General features: G+C 42.3%; 1 protein-coding gene across 11 annotated transcripts in view; it reads left to right on the top strand.

Annotated features, from left to right (window-relative positions):
• Window positions 1-1,004: 1,004 nt before the first annotated feature.
• The window catches only part of CADPS2 (calcium dependent secretion activator 2), a 544,800-nt gene continuing 532,081 nt past the window's right edge, over window positions 1,005-13,723 (top strand). For all 11 annotated transcript variants that reach the window (XM_065938665.1, XM_065938663.1, XM_065938662.1 and 8 more), the window contains exon 1: window positions 1,005-1,485. In XM_065938665.1, coding sequence (XP_065794737.1) covers window positions 1,150-1,485 — 336 coding nt within the window. In that variant the 5' untranslated portion in view covers window positions 1,005-1,149. The remainder of the gene's footprint in view (window positions 1,486-13,723) is intronic.

The following is a 13,723-nucleotide window of genomic DNA, read 5'->3' as shown; positions in this document are numbered from 1 at the left end:
AACGAGACGCCCACTTGAGGTCGGAACCAACAGTGACCAAGCGTGTGCTTCAGTGCGCTGCGGGCTCTTCCAAACGCTAACAGCACTGGACACCCGGCGTGCGCTCAAATATTTACTAAATAAATGTCTACACTGCACACCTGTCCTGAGTCAAATGCATCCCAACCCAGAAAATAATCAAGCTATGTGATTATTATAGAGCTGAATCAGACTGCCATTTCGCAAATACAAAACCGATCTTGCTTATGCATCTACAGGAATAAAGACGGTTTAAAAAGAAAGCCTCTCGCGTTTTGTTTTTGCTTTTCTTTTCAAGAACATTCCTCTGACTTTTACAATATGGACTTCACCATAGCGTCGGACAGCAGCAGGGCAAGAGACTTTATAAAGTCTCTTCCCAACGTTATTTGGAGGTAAACGGCTCCGGCCGCACTTTTCCGCGCTGGGGTTCAATCCTAGGTATCAGTTTCAGGTCGGAGACTCCCGTTCTGGCCGTTCCCCTCACCTGGGGAGGTGGAAGGGGGCAGCTCTCCTGGCCCCCTGTCCGCCTGTACCTCAGAAAGCTTGCGGAAGAAAAGAAAGGTGATGATGGTGAGGTCACGGCCATCTAAAGATCCCAGGTGGGCGCAGGCAGAACCACTAAGCTGAGCGCCTCCGTATCTTAGCGAGTCGCGCGCCTGGCACCCACCCAGGCACTCTGCCCGGGTCGCGGCGGCGGCGCGCGCACGCGCACTCCGCGGCCCCGCGCCCGCTCCTCAACATTCCATTCCACGTGTTGCTTGTTGTAGGCGCCACAGGTTCCCCACCTGCGCCGGGGCGCTCGGGCGGCCGCGCCTCGGCCGGCGGAGGTTGGAGAACCGAGAGGGCGGCGGGGCCCCGGCCCGCGGAGCAGTTCACGAGGCGCTCGGGCTCACTCCCGACGCTAACTCCGCCTATTTAATCCCGGCGGCCCCCGCCCGCCCCTTTCGCCCTGGTGGTAGGAAACACTCCTGGGTCCAACTCGACGTGTCCGGAAAGCCTCGGTCAGTTTCCCTTTCGTTCTGCGGCCGCAGCTGCCAGCCGCTCAGCTCGTGCAGACCCGCGGGCGCAGCCGCCGAGAGTGAGGCGCCTGGGGGGCCGCGGATCGCGCGGCGGGGCGCCCCGAGCACCATGCTGGACCCGTCTTCCAGCGAAGAGGAGTCGGACGAGGGGCTGGAAGAGGAGAGCCGCGATGTGCTGGTGGCTGCCGGCGGCTCGCAGCGAGCGCCGCCGGCCCCGGCTCGGGAAGGGCGGCGGGACGCGGCGGGGCGCGCGGGTGGCGGCGCGGCCAGACCCGTGAGCCCGAGCCCCTCGATGCTGAGCGAGGGGCGAGACGAACCTGAACGGCAGCTGGACGAGGAGCAGGAGCGGAGGATCCGTCTGCAGCTGTACGTTTTCGTCGTGAGGTGCATCGCGTACCCCTTCAATGCCAAGCAGCCCACCGACATGGCCCGGAGACAGCAGAAGGTGAGTTGCTTGCAGGACCCGGCGTTTCCAACCTCCACTTCCTCCCTGCGCTTTTCTCCTGGTGGAACTCTGGGGCCCCTGCCCGCTGTCCTTCTGCAGGACACTCTGTTTTTGTTACTCTTGGAGGGCAAGGGACTCTTTGGGGTGTGTGTGTGGCGGGAGGGGGGGTACAGTTCTTTAGCCCGCCAGGTATCGGGTTGCCGCGGACGCGCCTTCTCCCCCATGGTTGGTAGAAGCGGTCAGTTTGGCATCCATGGCCCGGCGGTGCGACTGCTGCACCCGGCGAGCTGGGCCCCTGCTGGATCAGGACGCAACTCCTGTCAACTTTAATTTCAAAACAGCGGTGGTGCTTTCCCGTCCACTTAGTTTCTGCTAGAGCAGGGCTTTACCCGGGTTCTGAATGAGTGTGGGATCTGAGCCAGAGGGAAGTCTTCTCTAGGGAGAAGGTGTAGAAATGCTCCCCCAAACAAAGCTAACCTGACAAGTTTTCCTGTACTGTTGTACAACTAGGACGTCAAATCCTAAGGCAGAAGAGTGTGCAGCTTGGAGAGTGGCTGTGGGTTGGTAATTACTGATCCCGGCAGGCCTTAATGAAACATGCTATTGATGAAAAATAGGATTGGTTCATGACCACTTCAAAACAACGCACTACACACCCCCGCCATTCCCAAAGAGATAAGGCATTTGTTTCAGGTGAAATGCATGCCAGCTTTAGTTTTGAAACAAGACCCCCAGGAGTCTAATTTTGTAGCGGACAAAAGTAATGACTCAAACTGCCCTAATTGGGTATATGTTTTCAATAGAAACCAAGAAACCCTCTTAATAGAATGTGAACCTAGAAGGTTCGCTGGAAACCCGCACCAGTCACCTTAGCTTGGGGCAGGATATGAAGACCCAGAGAGACTGTAATTTGCCCAAAGCATGCCTGGTTGCACAGAGATTTGTTTTCTGAAGCATTAACCTCAGAATGTGAGGCATTTCTTAGAAATTTGGAGCACTTCTGAATTGACTTGTGAAAAGCTGTATTTCAGAGTAAATTGCGGTCTACCGATTACCCTTCACCCGCATTTACCCAGCTTCTCTAAAACAAGCCTAAACCAAGCAGCTGTCTGGAATCACTCTCTGAGCATGTTTACGGGATGATTCTGTACACTTGGAGACTAATTACCCAGATCCTTCAGGTGCCTAACCCTCTCGGTAACTCAGGCACAGAATGCTAGAGCTGGAAAAGAAACCTTGGGATCCAGACAGGCCTCTCATTTTGGAGACGTGTTTGAGTAACATGTCCTATTCCCTAAACAACTGGCATGATCAGAGCCACCATTCCTGAGGTCAGTTTGGAGGGAGTTCCCTGTGGAGTTCTTGGAACCTTCCATTCTGCTCTCAGGTAAGTACCACGCTGTTCTCTTTTGCTTGCATTGGGTTGCATTGCAGTCCCTCTGCCTCTCAACTCTGTAGGTCAAGTGACTTTCAACTTCAGTAACTACTCCAAAATTATAACTAAATTTTGATGTATGTTGTTCAGTTATATTAAGTTTATGACTATCATCCAGTCTCCAGTACGTCCATTCATATTGCATCTAATGTTATTTTTGGTATTAAAGTATAAAAATAATGTGTAATGAAACCAAGAGACTATTCCTATCTGGAATATTGTCACTGAAGATGCTTTTGCTATAAGCCACTTGCTGGTAGCTGATTCTTACTGTGCATACTTGTTGCATTTTGTTAGTAAAACAAACACTCCCTTGCTTGTTCAAATAGTAGAGATTTCTCTGACTCCTCTTGTTTAAATAGGATGTTTTTCCAGAAATTATTTGAATTGGCAAACAGATGCAGTCACAATACCGCTGAGGAAATAATTTTTTATATCATCATTCAGACGTCATCAAAAATAATTACAAACAGCAAAAAAAAAAAAAAAAAAAAAAAGAAGCAGAACTGTTTGTGTTCTGTGCAAGAACACTTGGAAATTTGTTTCCCAGATAGTGAGCATTGAATGCTGTCAGATAAAGTTTTATGAAGTATTCTTAAGGGGGGAGGCCCCCAAACAATTTAAGTGTTTCCCCTTATTCAAAAAGCCCCACACTTTTTCTTAAAGCATGTTGCTTGCTGAAGGGAGCTGGAGTAATTCTTGGCAGTCGGGTTCCCTCCTAGGACAAAATGAAATGGGAATTCAACTATATCCCTGTGAATTTGATGCTCAAGCCAGTAATTAATGCCGGAAACTTTGTCTTGAATTATACAGTTGGGTTATATAAAAGAAGTAACTGGATAATTGCAAAATCACTAATCCATTGTATATTTTTATTCTGTATCTTGAAATAGTCAGACATCTAGTTAAAGGATTTAATAGCTTAAATTGTTGTCATTGAAGTGCATATTGCTGCTTACTCTTTCCTCCTAACTTGAGAATTTAGAAACAGAGAAATTGAGATCTGAAAGGGTCTTCATCTTTAAGAGAAGAAAATTAATCACAGGATGGTGGTAGTCTTATTCTGGTGGTCAAAGCTCTCCTGCTATTAGGTTGAGTGAGTTGGTTGAGTTTCTGTTAACCAACTGAGCTGCGGTGATTTTTGTTTTCCCACTTGGCTAAAATGGCCCACAAAGCTACCAAGAGGTTATATCCGTGAATTGAAAAATCGTAGTGGCATTAAACTCAGTTGACTAAAACATGTCTGTCTTTGCTTTTGGCTGGGAAGTTTCAGCTTAGAATAATAATGGTGGTTGGCTCACGCCAGTCTAACTTAGGGCTTTACAGAAAATTCTGGAAGTGAGTGTAGAGGAGACATTGACAAAGCTTTCACAGGGTGGTCACACCGCCTAAATGGTTTGCACATGATACGAATGTGAAGTAACAAGCAGCCGGTGGCAGAATGACTTCAGTTGTGGCTGATGCTTCAGTCTCTGCTTATTTACGTAATCTTTGCTCCATCAGTTAACAGATAATGATGAACCTTGGATGATTCCAGATCACTGGTTAAAGGTGGACTCAGTGTTGAAATTAGGAAACAATAACAGATAAAGCTAATCAGTTATTACTTAATAAAGGCAATTTGTCTTTGGACATCAGTTTTTACTTCATAAAGGCAGGTTGTCTTTGGAAAACATTGAGACCCTAAAGGAAAAATACAGTCCATAGTGGTTAGAAGTTAGGGGAGAATCTGATGAACATAATGACCGCCATAGAAGAGGTTAAGTATATTCCATAGCTGTGGGCTTACAGATTGCAAGTCTCAATTTATAACAGATTTCAGGTGTGTATGCGAAGTTTTGGTAGCCACTCCATAGGTTTTTAGTAAGTTGCTTTTTCATTATTAAATTTAGTGACAGTCAGATATTAAAGCCTACTATCTTAAACTAGAAATAATGAAGAAGGAATTTAAAAGATTAAAATGGTACCTGATAACTCTCCATGGGATTCATATACCCATGTTCTTTGCATTTTTATGTGTCTCTGTAATCTTACTAAACTCCTTAAACCTCCTTATGTAATCACTCCTACCACTTTGCATAATTTTCCACACTAATTAAGTTTGAGGAATGTATACAAATAGTGTGAAATCGCAGATGGCGGGGAGTAATCTCCTTTGGTAAGACTGATCACGGAGCGAGCATCATGGGCAAATAGTATTGGCTGGAGTGGCACGCAGTGGGGTCTTGCCTGCATGTCTTGCATGCGAGGGTCAGGCTACAGTGAGTGGCTGCTTTTAGCCCTCTTTGGAAATGGGAGTATTTTCTGTGGTTTTAAAAACAACAACAACAAAAAAAACAACCCCATTTCTCACTGCTTAGGTGATATCCAAACTCGAGGAAAGAGCCAATTTTATGGGGGGGGGGGGAGCTAGATTTATAAACTCCAGGAATCACATACCTTATGCCAGAGGTCATTGTGTGTTAGTGCTATGATGTACCATCTTCAGGACCTAAGATGCGACTGAGGCCTGGTATATAAGAACCTAGCAAATGCTTGTTGTTTACATGAAGTGTCAGGTTTAGTCCATGTTTCAAAGACTTAATGAGGTGTGTGGGCTTAGTCATTGCCGACTCTTGCCGACCCCATGGACTATATAGCCTGCCTGGCTCCTCTGTCCTTGGAAATTTCCAAGCAAGAATACTGGAGTGGGTTTCCATTTTCCTGCTCTAAGGGGGCCTTCCTGATCCAGAGATCAAACTCCAGTCTCTCGCATCTCTTGCTTTGGCAGACAGATTCTTTATCACCGAAGCCCCTCAGTGAGGTATTGGGTGGCAGAAAGAATATAGAGGGAAAGAGTCGACTTCTCTTCTTGGAAATTAATCTTCCTAAACATGTTTTGAGACCTCTTGGGCTCACCCCACCCTCCACAGTTCCCTGACCAGGGATCGAACCCAGGCCCCCTGCATTGGGAGCATGGAGCCTTTAGCCATTGGACCACCAGGAGGGTTACCCCACCCTCTCTAAAGCAAGCCATGAAAATGATAATACCTGCTGTTGTATAACTAATGACTTCACAGGGGTTTTCCCAATGCCACGACCAAATCCAGGGGGACAGGCAGTGTGGAAGCCCCATGATGTGCCTTTCTTGCTTGCAGGGTTCCAGGAGGTACGCTGATAGTCTAAAAAGTCCAGCCTCTCAGGGAGTTGGGATAATTTTTGCTTTACTACTCAAGCTTTGGTTCTTTATGGGGCAAACACAGAAGGGATGGGTTATGTTGTTTTTGCTGCTTTTAATAATAGGGAATACATTGTCCTATGGGGAGTAAGTAGGAAACCACGCATTAAAGTGAAACCTCGGACTGGACTTACACAGTATCTCAGAGAAAAAAAGTGCTGCTGGTTTCAACTGATTCATCTATCCCTCCAGAGGGTATCTTGGGACTGCAGCACTTAATTTGGTGGAATGAGTTGTGCTAATGAGAACTCAAACGGATTAAGTGATGTTGGAGTTTGCGTCTTTCAAAAATGAAATCAGCAATAATTTCTGATATACATTGACTGCTTATAAAGTGAAATATTGTGTGTATCCCTTCTTCAGTTTTAAATGGAAGCAGTTCCCTCCATTTCTACACTCACAAGATAAATAGCATAGTTTGTAAAGTCATTAAAGACCTTCAAAACAGAATTAAAGCCAGTTGCCAGGTTATTAAATATGGGAATTATGAATGGAAAATCCCATCAGTTATAATTTTCTATGAGGCAAGCCTCTTGAGTTATTGTGCTGCTTTTTATGCATTTCAAATTAGACCTTTTTTGGGAAAGAGGGTGGGTCTCGTCATATGTTACTGCCATTTCAGTTTTTAGCCTAGGGAAAAAAAACCTAATGATATCATTAGAACAGATGATATAGTCCCAAGGTTTTAAGAGTATTCAAAAATCAAATCATGAAGCTGTCCCAAATCTATAACATTTTTTAGAACCAGTGTTTAAGTGACTTACATATTTTGATATGATTTCCTTTTTGTTACTGTTCAGTCATGGCTGACTCTTTGCAGCCACATGGACTGCAGCATGCCAGCCTTCCATGTCCTTCACCATTGCCTGGAGCTTGCTCAAACCCATGTCCATTGAGTCAGTGGTAACATCCTACTGTCTTGTCCTCTGTCGTCCCCTTCTCCTGCCTTCAATCTTTCCGAGCATCAGGGTCTTTTCCAGTGAGTTGACCCTTTGCATCAGGTGGCCGAAGTATCGAAGCTTCAGCATCAGTCCTTCTAATGAATATTCAGGATTGATTTCCTTTAGGTTTGATTGGTTTGATCTCCTTGTAGTCCAAGGGACTCTCAAGAGTCTTCTTAAACACCACAGCTCAAAAGCATCAATTCTTTGGTGTTCAGCCTTCTTCATGGAAAGGCAGAAAGATACAATTTCCTTTCTTTACAAAAACAAAAAAGCAAAACTTGTGATTCTTCTCCTTAGCTGCCCACTAGAATCACCTGGAGAGCTTTAAAAAAAAATCCTGATTGTACTGCAGACTAATTGAATCAGTCTCTGGGGTTATAGTCATAAAACTTCCCAGGTGATTCTAGTGAACCATCAGACACGAGATGCCCTGTTTTAAAGGGAAGCTACGGGGAAATGACTTATAGCTTGTGTCTGTGTCACCTGGGCAAGGTGAAAGTATTTGCAGTAGTGAGTTAGATTGCTCAATCATTAAACCCATGTTACAAATGAAGGGAAAGGTAATAGGGACACTCTAAGCAAGGAACAAAAAACGTCAGTATTTTACACTTTATTGAATCAATAGCGGGAGGGCAGTACATATTTGGACTTTTAAAAGGTCTTTAATTTGATGAAATGCCATAGGCCATTAAACTGCATTCACAGTTGTATAATTTATTTGTTACAAAACTATGGATAGATTGCCAGGTTCACAACAGAAAATACAGCAGGGTATACCTGAGTGTTTTTCATTAAAAAATTAACTGGAAAACAGAATATAGTGAAACCTCAAGTTGGAGTTCACACTGAGCAATGATTAACTGCTTCCCAGTTGGCTGGGATAGAACCCACTTTCCAATGCAGGAGACACAAGAGACACAGGTAAGATCCCCAGGTCAGGAAGATTCCCTGGAGTGGGAAAAGGCAACCCCCTCCAGTATTCTTTCCTGGAAAATTCTGTGGACAGAGGAAGGCTACAGTCCATGGGGTTGCAAAGAGTTGGACACGACTGAGCAACTGAATATGAATGCCTGAGTGAATTTTGCAGCGATTTGCTCCTAGGAGATCGTTAGTGGGTGGCATTTTTCTTCAGTGTGTGTGCTAATAATGTATATGGGTTTTTCAAGAAGTAAACTTTAGAAGACATTCTCAAGTAATTGTTTTAAGTGAAGTAATTGCAAACTAAGGACTTACCTGAGAGTGTCTTTATTTTTGTACTCTTTCCAAAATTCTAATATTAGTTGGACAGTTATAAGGAAAGCTTCCATTTTCCTCAAATTGTGTAACTTAAGTCTTTGGTTTTCATTTGGGAGCCTTCGTCTTTGTAGAGCATCATTGATACTTTGCTTTGCTTCTTGAGATTTTATCACATCACTTTGTAAATTTTATGGTTTGAATATTTTCATTTTATAACCTCCAAGTTAGTAATGAATTTTTATGATGAAAATGTTACTGGGGCAAAGGGTATGAATAATTAAAAGGCTATCTTTCTCAATCTGATAGCTGAGATGATACTTAATTTGCTCGTTTCTGATTGCTTGGGAGGATGAATGTATATGATCTGATCTCCTTTCCCCACTTTTCTATTGAGATCATGGTTTTACTTATTAATGTGCCCCCTTCATCAGTATGTTCCTTTAGGGAGACCATTTATGTAGTCTGCCTTTCATTTTGTTTTTAGATATAGTTCAGTTGATCTTTAAGTTTCTTAAAAACTTATTTCTCATTTATGTTCTTAGATAATCAATTTCCCATTTTGAATTAAAGTTTGAATCAAGGAGTTGACTTTGCTTTTTTCCCCAAATAGTTCAGCTGTTCTTGAAGCCTAACTTTTGATTAAGCTTTATTTTCATTACTAGGTGTTCAGTTCAGTTGCTCGTTTGTGTCCAACTCTTTGTGACCCCATGGATTGCAGCACTCCAGGCTTCCCTGTTCATCACCAACTCCCAGAGCTTGTTCAAACTCTTGTCCATTGAGTTGGTGATGCCATCCAACCATCTCATCCTCTGTTGTCCCCTTCTCCTCCTGCCTTCAATCTTTCTCAGCATCAGGGTCTTTTCAAATGAGTCAGTTCTTTGCGTCAGGTGGCCAAAGTATTGGAGTTTCAGCATCAGCATCAGTCCTTCCAGTTAATATTCAGGACTGATTTCCTTGAGGATGGACTAGTTGGATCTCCTTGCAGCCCAAGGGACTCTTAGGAATCTTCTCCAACACCACAGTTCAAAAGCATCATTCTTCAGTGCTCAGCTTTCTTTATAGTCCAATTCTCACATCCATACACGACTACTGGAAAAACTATAGCTTTGACTAGACAGACCTTTGTTGGCAAATTAATGTCTCTGCTTCTTAATATGCTGTCTAGGTTGGTCCTAACTTTTCCAGAGCGCCAACATCTTTTCATTTCGTGGCTGCATTCACCATCTGCAGTGATTTTGGAGCCCCTCAAAATAGTCTGTCACTGTTTCCATTGTTTCCCCATCTATTGGCCATGAAGTGATGAGACCAGATGCCATGAGCTTAGTTTTCTGAATGTTGAGTTTTAAGCCAACTTTTTCACTCTCCTCTTTGACTTTCAACAAGAGGATCTTTACTTCACTTTCTGCCATAAGGGTCGTGTCATCTGCATATCTGAGGTTACTGATATTCCTCCCGGCAATCTTGATTCCAGTTTGTCCATCATCCAGCCCGGCATTTCACATGATGTACTCTGCATATAAGTTAAATAAACAGGGTGACAATATATAGCCTTGATGTACTCCTTTCCTGATTTGGAGTCAGTCTGTTGTTCCATGTCCAGTTCTAACTGTTGCTTCTTAGATTTCTGCATACAGATTTCTCAGGAGGCAGGTAAGGTGGTCTGGTATTCCCAGCTCTTTCAGAATTTTCCACAGTTTGTTGTGATCCACACAGTCAAAGGCTTTGACATAGTCTATAAAGCAGAAGTAGATGTTTTTTCTGGAACTCTCTTGCTTTTTTGATTATCCAGTGGATGTTGGCAATTTGATCTCTGGTCCCTCTGTCTTTTCTGATAATCCTTCATTATCAGGGTGTGCTCAAACTCATGTCCATTGAGTCAGTGACGCTGTGCAACCATCTCATCTTCTGTCGTCCCCTTCTCCCGCCTTCAATCTTTCCCAACATCAAAGTCTTTTCTAATGAGTTGGTTGTTCACATCAGGTGACCAAAGTATTGGAGCTCTTGGTGTCAGTCCTTCCAATGAATATTCAGGGTTGATTTCTTTTAGGATTGACTGGTTCATTAATCTACTTTTTCCTATTGCTAGTACCATAATATTTATAACTTTACCATAATTTAATATCTGATGGAAATCACTCTTGGCTTTAGAAGGCCTAAGCTTCTTTCTTTCCTATTCATTCATCGTGTGAGCAAGGCATTTCATGTCTCTGGGGCCCTTTTTCATTTGTAAAATGAGAATAATGACCTCACAGAATTCCTGTTATGATTAAATGAAATGATGTATATATTAAGTGCTTAGTATAGTACCTACTGGGTGGATTAGATGCTATCATTTTTAATTAATCCTGTTTGGAAAACTTTTTTTTTTTTTAAATATTATTTTATTAGTTGGAGGCCAATCACTTCACAACATTTCAGTGGGTTTTGTCATACATTGACATGAATCAGCCATATAGTTACACGTATTCCCCATCCCGATCCCCCCTCCCACCTCCCTCCCCACCCGACTCCTCAGGGTCTTCCCAGTGCACCAGGCCCGAGCACCTGACTCATGCATCCCACCTGGGCTGGTGGTCTGTTTCACCATAGATAATATACATGCTGTTCTTTCAAAACATCCCACCCTCACGTTCTCCCCCAGAGTTCAAAAGTCTGTTCTGTACTTCTGTGTCTCTTTTTCTGTTTTGCATATAGGGTTATCGCTACCATCTATCTAAATTCCGTATATATGTGTTAGTATGCTGTAATGTTCTTTATCTTTCTGGCTTACTTCACACTGTATAATGGGCTCCAGTTTCATCCATCTCATTAGAACTGATTCAAATGAATTCTTTTTAACGGATGAATAATATTCCATGGTGTATATGTACCACAGCTTCCTTATCCATTCATCTGCTGATGGGCATCTGGGTTGCTTCCATGTCCTGGCTATTATAAACAGTGCTGCGATGAACATTGGGGTGCACGTGTCTCTTTCAGATCTGGATTCCTCAGTGTGTATGCCCAGAAGTGGGATTGCTGGGTCATATGGCAGTTCTATTTCCAGTTTTTTAAGAAATCTCCACACTGTTTTCCATAGTGGCTGTACTAGTTTGCAAAGGAAAACTTTTTTATTCCATTCAATCTTCTAGGAACATAGCATATATCTTCAGTTAAGGCTCTTATGTCTTCATGATTTTTTTTGTAGTTTTCAATATATAGACACTTTGCCTTTATAATCAAGGTTATTTTTAAGCATTCATGTTTTTTGTTTTTATTGTGATAGCCTTCTCTATTATGGATAAATGCAAAACTCCTTTTTGATTACAACTGGTTACATTATAGTACACTTCTGATTGATTTAGTAGCTAGTATCTAATTCTTCTAGATTCATCTAGGTGAGTGAATCATCTGCTGGTAGTGATAAGTTCTGTCTGGTTCTGTCCCATAACTGTGCTTGTGTTTCACAGGACACTGTCCTGATACTGTCCAGAACAGTATATGTACTTGCTAATCAGTACCTTTGTCTTGGTCCAGGCTTTCCTGAGAATTCTTTTTGATAGTATTCTGCCAGTGAGTACTTATCCTTATTTTAGGATAATTATTTTTATTACATTAGGAGGATAAAATATCAGAAATTAACTTTGAATATTATCACATTTCTTTTCTGCATCAATTGAAGTGACTGCCTAGTTTTACTTTACTGATATGATGCATTTCTAGGTTTCCTATTAAACCATACTTGGATTTCTAGGACATCCTCTATGATCTGATACTTGGGCTTTGAAAGAAAGAATTCATGAACTACATCCAGAACCTATTTTTTATTTTTTCATTTCCTTAGTCTGTTAGATTTTTTTTTCTTATTTCACGTTGAATGTGATGATGCATAATTTCAGAAAATTGGCTATTTCTAGATTTTCATGTATACTGACATAGAGTTGGACATGATTCTCTCATTTGCTCACTTATTTTTCTCAATATTCAATGTGTTAAGTCTTCAGCTTTTAGCCTCCCTTAAATTCATTAGATATCCCAAATATCATAGTTTTTACAAATATACATGTTAACTTCATAAATTCAAAGTAGAATTTAATATAGATCATATAACAAATACATAAAATAAAAAAATAAAAACATAAATCATAGATCTTAAGGGGGTTGGGAGACATAAGGGAGGAGTACTTTCATTTGACTTCTTAATTAGGGTTACTTTCTGCTTTGTAGTAAGAATGAAAGTATTCAAAGCTATGAATTTACCTCTAGATATGGTTTGAGACCAGTTTGTTACACAGTGGAGTTTTATGTTTTGCTAAATCTGTTATTATAGATCTTAGTTTTTTCTTGAGCCAGTATTTAATAAGAGTATCTGAAAATTTCAAGTGTTAAGTTTTGTTTTCTTTTTAGCTCAGTTGCTTAGTCATGTCCGACTCTTTGCGACCCCATGGACTGCAGCTCGCCAGGTTTCCCTGTCCGTCACCGACTTCCGGAGCTTACTCAAACTTGTATCCATCGAGTTGGTGACGCCATCCAACCATCTCATCCTCTGTCGTCCCCTTCTCCCCCTGCCTTCAGTCTTTCCTAGCATCAGGGTCTTTTGTAGTGAGTCAGTTCTTCGCGTCAGATGGCCATACTATTGGAGTTTCAGCTTCAGCATCAGTCTTTCCAATGAATATTCAGGACTGATTTCCTTAGACTGGTTTGATCTCCTTGCAGTCCAAGGGACTCTCAAGAATCTTCTCCAACACCACAGTTCAAAAGCATCAATTCTTCGGTGCTCAGCTTTCTTTATAGTCCAACTCTCACTCCATACATGACTACTGAAAAAAACATAGCTTTGACTAGACGGATCTTTGTTGGCAAAGTAATGTCTCTGCTTTTTAATATGCTGTCTAGATTGATCATAGCTTTTCTTCCAAAGATATTTCTAACTTTATTATGCTGTCAGTGTGACTCACTGAGCTATTTCACTGTATATAACTAGTATTTTTACATTACAGATTAGTATATATGTAGTCTGACTCTAAGATGTAAAGTTTTATATCTAAATCAGCATTATTGTAGTAACCCTTCCTATCTGGTCATCTTTGCAATAACTAAATTATCCTATACTTATGTGGACAGCTGACCCTTGAACAACATGGGTCTGAACTGCACGGAGCCCATCTGTACACAGTTTTTTCAGTGGTAAATACTACTGTATTTCCTGATTTACCAGTGGCCTGTGCAGAACCTCGGATATGGAGGAATGGAGAATTAGAGTGCTGGCTGTCATAATGTGCTGATTTTCAACTGTGTCAAGGGTCAGTGCCCCTAAGGCCAGCATTGTCCCAGGGTTGATTGTATTTTTAATTTATCTTGCATTTCTAGAAGTGTTCATGAATTTTAATGGTGGATTCTTTATATACTTAGGAACCTTTATACTGT

Source organism: Muntiacus reevesi, chromosome 6 (assembly GCF_963930625.1).
Source record: "Muntiacus reevesi chromosome 6, mMunRee1.1, whole genome shotgun sequence".
Taxonomy (NCBI): domain Eukaryota; kingdom Metazoa; phylum Chordata; class Mammalia; order Artiodactyla; family Cervidae; genus Muntiacus; species Muntiacus reevesi.
The sequence above is the reverse complement of the archived record's forward strand: the minus strand, read 5'-3'. Positions and strand labels throughout refer to the sequence as shown.